The 12,380-nt window shown below is 44.8% G+C and overlaps 1 protein-coding gene across 18 annotated transcripts in view; it reads right to left on the bottom strand.

Moving 5' to 3' along the window:
* Nucleotides 1–12,380, bottom strand: part of KCNMA1 (potassium calcium-activated channel subfamily M alpha 1) — a 700,634-nt gene that overhangs the window by 192,965 nt on the left and 495,289 nt on the right. For all 18 annotated transcript variants that reach the window (XR_014781481.1, XM_084794298.1, XM_084794299.1 and 15 more), the window contains one exon: nucleotides 8,634–8,789. Coding sequence is in view for 17 of the 18 variants with exons in the window: in XM_084794298.1 (XP_084650424.1) it covers nucleotides 8,634–8,789 (156 nt within the window). In the remaining variant the exon portion in view is untranslated. The remainder of the gene's footprint in view (nucleotides 1–8,633; nucleotides 8,790–12,380) is intronic.

The raw sequence follows: 12,380 nt of genomic DNA, 5'->3' as shown, positions 1-12,380 counted from the left end.
GCAAGCCTTGCCAAGGATTATAAAGCTTTGCATTTCAAGCTTTTTATGCTGAACTGAAGCTCTTTAATTGGGCCAGTGAACCGCACACAGTAGCAGAGGAAGACATTTCAGAACCCAAATCATACCAAATTCTAAGTGCCTGTTACTCTGGACCCCACACCAAGCTATCTGTAACACAGGCTGGCTAGGCTAAGCTGGAGTCCATCTATCCATCCATCCATCCATCTATCCATCCATCCATCCATCCATCCATCTATCCATCCATCCATCCATCCATCCATCCATCCATCCATCCATCTATCCATCCATCCATCCATCCATCCATCCATCCATCTATCCATCCATCCATCCATCCATCCATCTATCCATCCATCTATCCATCCATCTATCCATCCATCCATCCATCTATCCATCCATCTATCCATCCATCCATCCATCTATCCATCCATCCATCTATCCATCCATCCATCCATCCATCCATCCATCCATCCATCTATCCATCCATCCATCCATCCATCCATCTATCCATCCATCTATCCATCCATCTATCCATCCATCCATCCATCTATCCATCCATCCATCTATCCATCCATCCATCCATCCATCTATCCATCCATCCATCCATCTATCCATCCATCCATCCATCCATCTATCCATCTATCCATCCATCCATCCATCCATCCATCCATCTATCCATCCATCCATCCATCCATCCATCCATCCATCCATCTATCCATCCATCCATCCATCCATCCATCCATCCATCCAACCACGCATCCATTCATTCATTCAAGACACATTTATTGAGCCCCTGTTACCAGGCTGTAGCTAGCCACTGAGGCTCTAGCAAGTAGCCCTGGCTTCCCAGTGTTTCCATGACAAAGGAAAGGAGAAATAAACAAGAAACAACACCATGGGAAAGGGATAGACAAACACACAGAGCCAGGAGGATGTGTCTGGAGCATGCAGGCTAGGGCGATGAGGATTTCTAAAATGTGATTCCACTGTTTTACCACATGGAAATCTTATCACCCTAGAGAGAAAAGAGCATCTACATCCTCCCTAGAGAACAGGGAAACATGTGACATCTGCCCACTAAGAAACCCACTGAGCCCCCAGAAAGTCTTCTAAGCTTAGTTTCTTCGTGACTGTCCTACAGTTTGCCAGAGAAGCAATTGAAACATCAAGTGCCCCTTAATAGATGATGTGCTGTTGGCGATGTGGCACGTGCCGGGCTATCTTAGCACTCGCAAAGGACAAACAGAAGACCATGGGTTGGAGACTAACTCAAATTATATAACAAGACACTGTCTCAAAACGACAACACAGGCAGGGCAGGGTGCCTATCTAGTGTGTGCAAGGTCTTAGGTTACAGTCAGAGTCACCACTCTGCCGCGCCCTCCACACACAAAGAGGTGACACACAATCTTCATAGATTGAAGTGTTCAATAATGTAGAATGTAACATTTCCAAAGGTGATTCAGAAAGAAACAAAGCCAATTACCCGACTTAGAAAATAAGTGAGAAAAGTGAGAATTCTTAGGGTACCAATAATGTGCTATTTCTTAATCTGTGCCCTGGATACATGGGAGTGCTGAGTTGACGAATATTTAACAAAGTAAACATTTATTACAAATAGCCTTTTCTGTTTGCATACTATAATTAAAAGTTTGTTTTTAATCACTTTATAAAAAAAATCCTGATGTTTTAAAGACTGCCTCACTGACAAGTTTTGCTGTGAGCAAAGACAGTATGGCTTGACAGAAACCAAGCATCTACTTAGGAGAAAGAAGAACATTCTAGATAGAGGGACCACAGCAAGGATAAATCCTACACCAGTAAAGGGAATGTGAGGGACACAAGGTGCAAGCCAGCACTAGGGACAGCAAAATCCCAGGAACTTGGCAGACAATGCTACCATTTTGGGCTTGAGGCAATTGGATAACATGAGTAGACTTATGAAAAGATGGTCCGACCTCATTCATGTTTGGGAAGATGGTTTGAAAAAACATGCTGAGTCTAGACTTGAACATCTAGAAGGCTAGTATCTCCAGAAAAGATGGTGGTTCTTTGAATCTGGCAGTAAGAATGAAGCTGGTGGGAAGTGCTCAGATTCTGGGCCTATTTTCTTTCCTCTTTTAAAAATATTTTTATTTTTTACATATATATTTATATTATTACACACATATAAAATAAACTACAAACAGCAAGAAGAACCATGAAACAATCAGGAATTATATTAATGTTACATTCATAATGTTTTGGCTATTTGTATTTGTCAACCTTGAAGAAAACATATTTCCTATTTTGGTAAGTCTAAAATTTTGAATGTAAATCAATATCTATCATATCTCATCTCTGTCAACTTAAAACATCTATCTAGATCTAAAAACATCTTAACCCCGAAACAACTAAGCTTAACTGTAAAACTAAACTATCTGGCCTTCAACTCCATCCGAGACTTGAGAAGGAACAAAATTAATCTGAGCCTGTTTTCAAAGTCCAGTCAGGGTGTCAGGCTGAATTGAAATCTGCTGCTTGAAGGAGGTTGGGTTGGGAGTTCAAGAAGACCCTAAAGGTGAGTATCGGGAAAGATGACATTGCCAGCTATGAACGGTGACACTGAACTGGCAAGCACACAGACAAGAAGAGGGCTTTCATTCTGGAAATGCCAACTCTGAGAGGAGATGCCACCTTCAAAAGGCAATGCTGAGTGACAGTTGCTTCGATACAGCTGGGTTGTGGTCGGAGACATAAGTCTGCGAGTCATCGCTATATCTTAATGATACTAAAAATATTTTATACTCCCAGAGAAGCACGAGTAGCTGTATTGGGAACTGTTTTCTCGTTGAGAGCCTGGCAAAGCATCCCATTTTCAGGAAGCTCTTTGTGTTTTGCGTAGCATCAGCCACAGGTAGTGGAGTCAAGAACACTTGTGGATCACAGTCTTCTCTGTGGGTTCACAGTCCGAGACATACTCTTATTATCCCAGCCATATCCATGGCAACTGTGGCCTGTCTTGAGACCTTAACGCTCCTCACACTCTCACAAGAGGATGAGCTATGCTTCTGGCATGGTGACCAAGGCATGGGCTGTAGTGTTTAAACCCATCAGGAGATAAAAGTGGGTGGCTGTGTTAGCTAACTTTATGTGTTAACTTGACTGGGTCATGAAGTTCCCAGATATTAGCTATTGCTCCGGACACAGCTGTGAAGGTATTTCCAGATACGATTAATATTTTTGAGGTGGTGGCATCAAAGAGATTATCTTCTCACTGTGGGAGGATCATATCCAGACCATCAGAAGCTGTAATGGAACACCAACTAGGAGTCATTAGAAACCTGTTCTCTCTACATTTCACTCTTGAACTACAGTGTGGGCCTCATCCTGACTTGGTTATCTGGATGGAAACCTATACTATCTATTATTCTTGGGTCTTCAAACTGATTGGCACTATCCCTACAGCTCTCCAGCGGCTCTAGTGCAGACATTGTTGACTCCGCCCTCGTGACAAGTGAATCAACTGCCTTTAATCAAAAGTTCCCTCTCTTGATTACAGATAGATAAGTGATGGAGTGATGCATTGATTCATGATGCAGACACATCTATTAAATAAGAGGCTCTAGTGGGTAATTTCACTATGTAAATATCAAAGTATGTTCATCTACAAGCCAAGATAAGAATGAGCACCACTGCATAATACGGGACTCCTAGTGTCTATGCAGTCGGCCACTAGTTGAAATGCCATTATGTGACGCTTGACTGCATGTACATACCTACACATGCAGACATCACGCAAACAATTGTTTTGCTTCTGCCAGAGAACCCTGATTCACTTGCCTTCTCCCGGGAGAACCTGCTTAAGCCGGTCCTCTTGAGAGCCTGGTTCATTCTCCTTCTTGTGAGAGCACAGCCTAAGTGAACTCCTTACCCGGCTGATACAGTGACAGTGGCCCTTAGGGAGATGGCCAGAGACAAAGGTGAACAAGACTAATTGGCAGGGCTATGTAAACATGTGCCCACCCATTCCCCATCAGAAGAGAAGCTTTCTGAATCTTAGCGGGGTTCAGAGCCATAAGCACATTGCTGTACTATGTGTGCTGCCTGAAATACAGTCGGGATATAGGTGCCCCTAGAATCTCTATTGAATCAATGCTTTCCTTAAGATGAAGGCCAGAAACTAAGCCTCACACTAAGGTGGCTATACTTGCTAAGGAATCACCTCACCCTTTCTTTCCTCTTGGTGTCCTCAAGGACAAAGCTGGAACTGATTCCTGGGTTGGTCAGCTCTAACATACCTGCCCTCGTACAAATGTCTGCACTTCTCTTACTGCATGGTGTCTGTCCCCATAAAGTGAAGCTGGTGACAGTGCCCATGTACGTAGGGCCTTGGGAGAGTAAAATAAAATAATATAGATACAGTATTAAGTTCAAGGCCTTAAAAGGAGTTAGAATTCGGTATACTTGGGCAGTTATTCAAAGGTCTTTATATTTCCAGCTCCCAAACAAGATTATTTTTACACATGAACTTATACAAACACCCACCTGTGCACAAATATAATAATCCAAGCTGGAGATACTAAAATGATTCACTTTAGTTGGGCATGGCTATATAGTTGGGCATGACAGAATATTACGATTAAGACAACTTATAAAAGGGAGCATTTATTTGGTTTACAGTATCAGAGGGAAAATCCATCATGGTGGAGAGGCAATAGCAACAAGAGGTAGGCATGGCAACAAGAGGTAGGCATGGCAACAAGAGGTAGGCATGGCAGCTAGAGGCAGAAGCTGGGAGATCACGTTTTTAACCACAATCATGAAACAGAGATAGCGAATCAGAGTAAATAAATCTATGAACTCTCAGAATCCACCCCCAGTGGAACACTTCCTCCAGCATGGCTCACCCCCTTCAACCTCCCCGAACAGCACCACCAGCTGTGAAGCAAGTGTCCACTATCAGAGCGCATGGAGGACACATTCTCCTTTAAATCACCACACTAACATCATATGTTGTCTGCATTCTCACGACTGACTTCCTTTACAAAGAATGCAGACTGCATGCTATAGCATAGTCTCTCTCCCTCTCTCCCTTCCCCCACCTCTCTCTCTCTCTCTCTCTCTCTCTCTCTCTCTCTCTCTCTCTCTCTTCCTTCCCTCCCTCCTCTCTCTCTCTCTCTCTCTCTCTCTCTCTCTCTCTCTCTCTCTCTCTCTCTCTCGTATGTAAAATGAAAAATTAACAGAGTTAAAATAACTGGCAATCGTGAGACCTATTTTAATGTACTTAACTGGAAGTTTTATGTCAAATGAGAAGCAATTTTAAGAGTCAGTCAATTTCAGAGAAACCAGCACATACAACAACACGCTGTGCAAGAATGGCTTCCTCTAGTAAGAATAACAGCCCAGCTCATGAAAATGGAAGGTCAAGGCTCAGCCTGAGACTCCACAGGCCGAACAAGAAGTTAAAACTACAGAAACTAAAAAACAAAAACAAACCCCCCAAAATCAACAGTTTTAAAGTATGGCCCACTTGTTGAGGGCTGAGGCGATGGCAGACAGGCTAAACAAGGCCATTGTATTGGCTCTCCAGAGGACATTAAGAAGACTCTCCCTGAAATCTGAGCGCCCAGTGGAAGGAGATCAGAGAGTGTAGAGTAAACAGGATGTACCAGGCGAGGAGATAAGTCACAGTCACCAGAGCATCTGCTGGCTCTGATTATGGGACATCAAGGGTAAAAATGAAGCCTTGCTATGGAAAAAAACACTTGGCTTGCCCTGCGAACAGCCATCAAGTTATAGAAACCCCGGGGACCAACTTGGGCCTTTTTCAGAAAGACATCGGATGCATGGTTAGTATGAATTTATAAATGCCAGTGCATCTTAACAGTAAAGGAAATGCATTGAAGCAGAAATGGAATAAACTAAGAATGAATAACCATGGAAGAAAAAAAAAAACAGAAACCAAAAATTTCTACAGCAATCACCAAAGTCAAATAACTCATTACTCCTAAAAAGGTAGGTTAAAAATATCAATCAATCCCAAAATATTTAGGTCCATTCAGAGGTGACATATCCAAAGGATGTCTAAGTTTTAAAAGGTGCAGGATTTGGGGCCCTTAGGTTTGGTCATTGAGAGTGACCAGTAGGAGGATAAGTAGTTTAGTTACCCCCACATATTTCTTCTCATCTATGGTCCAGGGCCTTTTTTCTTTTTCTTTTTCTTCTTAATTCTATATTCCAGTGGCAGCTCTTTCTTCTGTTCAGCCTTACTGTCCTCAGCTTGGGTCTTGGACTTTTGGTCCCATACATAATAAAAGGTGCCAGTGACAGCCACCGAGCTTCCGCCTGTGGAACATCTGCGCTATTAAGAATCTTGCTTATCTTGCTCCTTTAGCAGAAGCAGATCATAATATATTCTGCAGAGCGAGGAAACAGACACAACCTGTCCAGATCCAGGGAGAAGGCGGGCTCACGTCTCCCTGTGGCTTCAATAACTGCTAAGCGTTCCCCAAGGATGAAGCACTGCCAAAGCCTCCTCCTGCTGGAGATGCTGATGGATCCTCTACCGTAGCAAGTTGGGGGCGTTGGGGAAGGAAGTGGTTGCTGTAAACAAGAGTCCATTTACAGGTTCCCTTCTCCACCTGCACTCATCACAAACAAAAACATGCAAATGCTTTGCAATAATATAAAAAAAACACACACCAAGGATAGGATAACATTATGATTTTCCTGAGGTCCTAGAAGAGACGATGGTGCTAGGATTGAGGGGTCAGCATACATAGATGACAATATAGAACGGGAACTGCATTAAATAAGACTATCCTTACTCTAAAATTTAAAATGTAGGAAAGGAAGTCACATTACTTGTAGGCTATGCCCTTAGCAAATTCTAACACAAAGACCACCTCCGTGTCAAAAGGTCATGTGCCAAGAGCTGCCTCCAAACATGGGAGAGCTGGCCCCGAAGAGAAACAGTGAAGTAACAGAACCCTGGGAGGGAAATGTGTTTTCAGTTACACCAGGGCCCGGTCCAGCCTTTCCCACAGGCTCTTCCTAAATAGGAACTTGGCAATGGGATTAGCGGGGCTGGAAGGAACGTCCTTGGCTTTAGAGGTGAGGCCCATCAGGGTCCCGAGGAAAGCCAGGCAGAAGTTCCCTCTGCTGGTAATAACATTGAAGAATCAGTGTCACATCCATTTTATTAATTTTCTTGACAGGCAGATCTAGTTACCATGCAGGCACCACAAAATCAAAACATACGCATGTCAAGTGGCCCCATCTGTGGTGGGGCTCTGCCAAGGCCCATGTGACATCAACACAAGGAAGAAGAACCCAGTTCTTCAGACCGCGTGCTGTGCCCCGTGAGCAAGGCTCTGCTGCAAGAAAACCACCAGAGCTCCACTGAAAGAGCCAGGGCAGTTCTCTCAGTGACAGTTCGCTATCCTAGGTCTGGGCTCCCCTGACTGAACAGACAAGTCCTGGGAGACGCATGGCTACATCTGGCTTTGGTGCCCAGTCTCTAAACACCGCCACGCAGATCTCCCTGCTAATTTCGCTTCTCCTGCCTTCAGTTTCGTCTGTGCGGGACAAAAGCAGCCTGGATTAGAGAAGACATTTAGAGGCACTCAGTGACTTTATTTGTAAGTGAGGTTGAACCTGAAGTTCTGTTGAGCTCAGGCCTATGGGAACAGAATAAATGCAAGAGAACCCATGTTAAGTGAAGATGTCATTGACTGTGAGCGCTGCTACAGTGATGGAAGCCGGGTCCAAGGCAAGTTATTCCTTAAGCCGTACTATGAAAACTACCTATTGGTTAAGTAATGCCAACGGCTCAGGTACAAAGGGTAAAGATCCGGCACACTCCAGCTCTGAGTAACACAATTCAGAAACGTGGTGCGCCACCTTGACTTCCTCAGCCCACACTCGAGGAGCTTGCTTATTCAGGCGCCCAGACTCAGAGGCACTCATGGCCCTGGGGAACGGAGTGGGTTCATCCTGTCTCCCCGAGTCGGTCCAGCAGCCATCTGGAGACTGGGAGTGGCTGCTCAGTGAGCACTGACAGGGAGATGAACACATCCAGACTGCATGTCTCTTGGGGTAAAGAGTCAGTTCATCTTTTCTTTCTCCATTCAAATAGCCATGGCATGTCAGCCTCGCTGGCCTCCTTGATTGTGCACAAGTAAATAAATGAATTATGTTGTTGGGGTTTGGGCTTCAGCACAAACACATGGTCTGCATTTATCCACACAGTGAGAGGTCCACCAGCCACTTGATATAAAAGAGGAAAATGATAATTCTTTTCTTTAGGCACTCTGGTGCCATATGGAATATATATAAATCATATTTTTGTTTTAACAGCGGAGGCTTTGTTGATAGATAAACATGTGGTTTATCTAAAAAAAGAGAGAGGACTGCGCTTTGAACAATCATTTAATGGCCACGGATGTGCCAAATAAAAATAAAAACATAATTTTGAAAGGAGCTGGCCTCGTTCCCAAATCTGTAACAAGGAATTTCTCCTCCACCAGAGACGTTAAAGCTCGCCAATCTGTTTTGAGTTTAAGCTGTGCTTCACTCAACCCCATGACAAACGGAATCCTAGGCTAATGTGCTCTAATAAGACAAGACGTTACCTTTATGAATGACCTCATAGAGAAGAGGTTGGCAAGCATTGTGGAGAGGCCTTGAGCCAGACAGCTCTGGGCTATGAAGCCCAACTTGAGTTCTGCGAGGCATATTGCGTCATCACCTTCTTTCCAATTCCAGCTGGGGATGTTGAGCAGATGGGCCTGTGGGAATAACAAGAGGCATGAGACCCTGGTCTGCTCCATGTCTGAGCATCGACAGTCTCTTTTGGGAACTGCTGCATTGTCCAAGGACACTGGGTCATCCAAACTCATCCTTTCTTCCCTCTGCCCGAATCCGAGGCCTGTTATTGGCCTCGGTGCTTCTGTTCAGCAGACTGGGGCCTCTTGGCAATGTTGCTTCTACGCTCACCAGACCCACATCCTCCTCTCAAGTTTGCTGTTTAGCCAGATTCAATCCAGAGAGGATTTTTCTCTTGTGAGACACACCAGCCCCCAGTATTAAGAAGCCTAGTTAGCTTGCTTTTTAAAGTGGCTGCTCTCTCTCTCTCTCTCTCTCTCTCTCTCTCTCTCTCTCTCTCTCTCATTGTATTGGATTGCCAGATGTATGTGTTTGTGTGCTCTTGGATTTTCTTTCCTGACTTCTCAATAGTCTTGATCAGCCACGTCCCAAACTTGAGTGGGTACCTGCATACCCTGCAATGTATACAAAACCACAGGTTGTTGGCCCTGTTTTGCTAAGTTTCTAACTGAGTAGATGTGGAGAGCCTAAAGGCTACATGTAGGAGGTAACACTGCTTCTCTGGAGGCCACTGTGCACAGACTCAGACATCCTGCAGTCTCCGTCAGATGGACCATCCTGTGCCACAGTCAGACCCCCAACTCACAGAGCCATGCTCACACACACAAGGCAAGTGGCATGTGGCAGAGGGCTGTACACAACAGTGTGAGTGAAAAAGTTGAAATTTGGGAAGTCTTCTAGTGTTTGGGGATTTACAAGTAGCAACGATAACAACAGAAGAGAGTTACAAGACCTGCATGTCAGGGTCAACACGTACACCCCAAAACATCCGCTATATAAATGTGAAACAAGGAGACAGACTTGAGAGAGAGACAGAGAGAGACAGAGACAGAGACAGAGACAGAGACAGAGAGACAGAGAGAGACAGAGACAGAGACAGAGAGAGACAGAGAGAGACAGAGACAGAGACAGAGAGAGACAGAGAGAGACAGAGAAGGGGCATAACATTTACATGTGTAAGTAACTAGAACCTTAATTAGAGGCCACGAGATCCATGGCACAGAAAGCCAAAGCCTGCTTGCTATAAACTGTCTCCAGAGCAAAGGAAATAAACTCTTTATCCTATATGAACAGGCCACATTCCTTCCATGGGACTTGATCCAGGTTTAACAGCCGAACTTGAAAAGGGAAATGATCAATTGAATAATGGCCAGAGAAAAATAATGAAGACAGAAGGAGCTGAGTGTCCTGCAAAGGACCTTTTTAAGAAACAGTAAACAGGGCCAGAACTGTCCAAGATGCAGAGGGACGCCATCCTCAAGGACACAGTGTGGCCATCACCTCTTACTGCCTCGGGTACTGCTACCTCAAGATAGCTTGCCCTACTCTGTTCTTAGAGCCAGGATTCGGACTGGCCTGGCATATATTAAAAGAAAGCAAAGGGTTTTGGCTTGTTTGATAAATGAACTTTCTAAGGATGACATTGTCTAATAAATGGAGGTTACTTTAAAAAAAAAAAAAAGAGCACAAGGTCTTTATCCCTAAAACTTAGCATGTTTCCAAACTGCTAGAGTAAATCGTGCTTTGTAGAGGAAGTTGACCCAGAGTCCTTCTAAGTCCCTGTCCATGCCAAGATTCTATAGCTCTGAAATTATTTCTCCCCACACATCAGCAAACAGGGAACAGCAGAAGAGGTTTCGCTTCACTCTCAGGACAACAGAGGCCAGTTGTAATAGAAGGGTGGAAGATTCCACTGCAGAAGCAAAGGGCAGAGCCCAGGCCTCTTCGCTCTGCTTGGAGAAATCCTACTCTTGCAAAATGTCTGCTTGCAAAATCCACCCCTGTGAGAGTCTCCAGTCCCATGCCAGCAGTGGTTACTGCTGCAAGAATGAATGCTTGCTCCCTGACCAGAGTATGCGTAAAATAGGGCCGTGTGTGGTCCACAGAGGAGTGTGGTATGTGTAGGGCTGAGCAACTGAGGGTCTTCTGCACATCACACACTCAACACCAACAGATAGCCCCACCCTCTTACCCATGTCTCTCCCCACCCTTCTCTGACTTAAGATGTCAGCTTTTTCATTTTACCTCCTGGCATGGTATAAAAGGCATCCATCCATGTGGAGAAATACTCATGTGAGAAGAATGAGAAATTACATCCAAGTAATGAACTTGTGTGTGACAAGAGATTTGGGTGGTCTGGTCCCTAAAGAGACATCACATAACTTCCATGCCATCTTCAAAGAAACCATCAAAACCTTGTAGAAAGGCTGTGCTATCTCTATGCCATCCAAAATATGTAGTTCTGGCATGTGAGCCTTGGGTCCCTCATGTCCCATGTAGAAAGTTGCATTAATTTCCAGCTTCCTGTGCCTCCTCTCATGGTCATTGTATTTTCTCCAGTCATGGGGCAAGAAGGGAAGCTGAAGTGGCAACGGCCAAGAGGGAAGGCTGAGTGCATGAAGGCAGGGCAGGATGTTGACCCAGGGACTCAAATTCCTTATTTTTTGGAAATGCCACCCTTTTTCGTTTGAGGGAAGTTGGGTCTGGTGAAAAATGCCATCATTTCCACACAGGAATCAGGAGGCAAAATCTTTTTAACTTGGCAAAGAGAAAAATTGAGGTCCAACATTAACCGTAACTTCCCTCTATTCACGCAACTGGACCATCCTTCGCTTTGTGGAAGAGGACTATGAAAATGTGCTGTCTCAGGAAGTCAGGAGAAATGAACACTGGTGACACTTCCTTCTCTTACTGCATACCGGCCTTGGAGAAATGCTGTGCGAAATGGTGATGTCTAATGATGAGACCACAACTGTACTCTGTGGTCAGCATCTTCAGTCAGTGTCCACTAAAGCACCATATGCCAACAGCTCCACCCCCAGGATGGTGCTCTCTTAGGAGGAAGTGGAGCCTTTGGGAGGCAGCGTTTAACAGATGATCCTTGGGTCACGGAAAGCATTGCCTTCTGAGAGGCTAGCAGAGGACCACTCAGCCCTCTTTTTGGTTTGGTGGATATGAATCGATCCATTGTTTTCCATCAGTCTCTCCCAGAATGACGCGTTGCCTCACCACAAGCCTAACAAGACAAGGCCAACTCATCATGGCCCACAGCCTCCAAAATTTTTACCCCATGTATTTGTTAGAGTGACAGAAAGCTGCCCATGGTGATTTGTGCTGTCAACATGACAGAATCCAGGCGCATCCAGGAGACGGGCCTCGGGGCATGCCTGTGAAGGATGATGACCCAGCCACTGTGACTGGCTCCATCCCTGGTCTGAGTCCTGGACCATATATATGAATAAGAGGAGCTGGGCAACTGTTAGGTAATCATCTCTCTACTTCCCAATTGTGGATGTGTCATAACCAGCTACTTTAAACACCTAGGAGCTTGGCCTCCCCTCTATGATAGATCAAGCCTTGAGTTGTGACCAGAAACAAAGCCTTCCTTCATTTAGGAGCTTTGGCCAGAGTATTTTATCACAGATAAAGTAAAGGTATGAAGGCACTGATTAACCCAAACGTGTCCCGCACGCCAAACAGACAATGAGGATGCT

The sequence above is a fragment of the Acomys minous genome (genome assembly GCF_964271855.1).
Source record: "Acomys minous genome assembly, chromosome: 9".
Classification (NCBI taxonomy): domain Eukaryota; kingdom Metazoa; phylum Chordata; class Mammalia; order Rodentia; family Muridae; genus Acomys; species Acomys minous.
The sequence above is the reverse complement of the archived record's forward strand: the minus strand, read 5'-3'. Positions and strand labels throughout refer to the sequence as shown.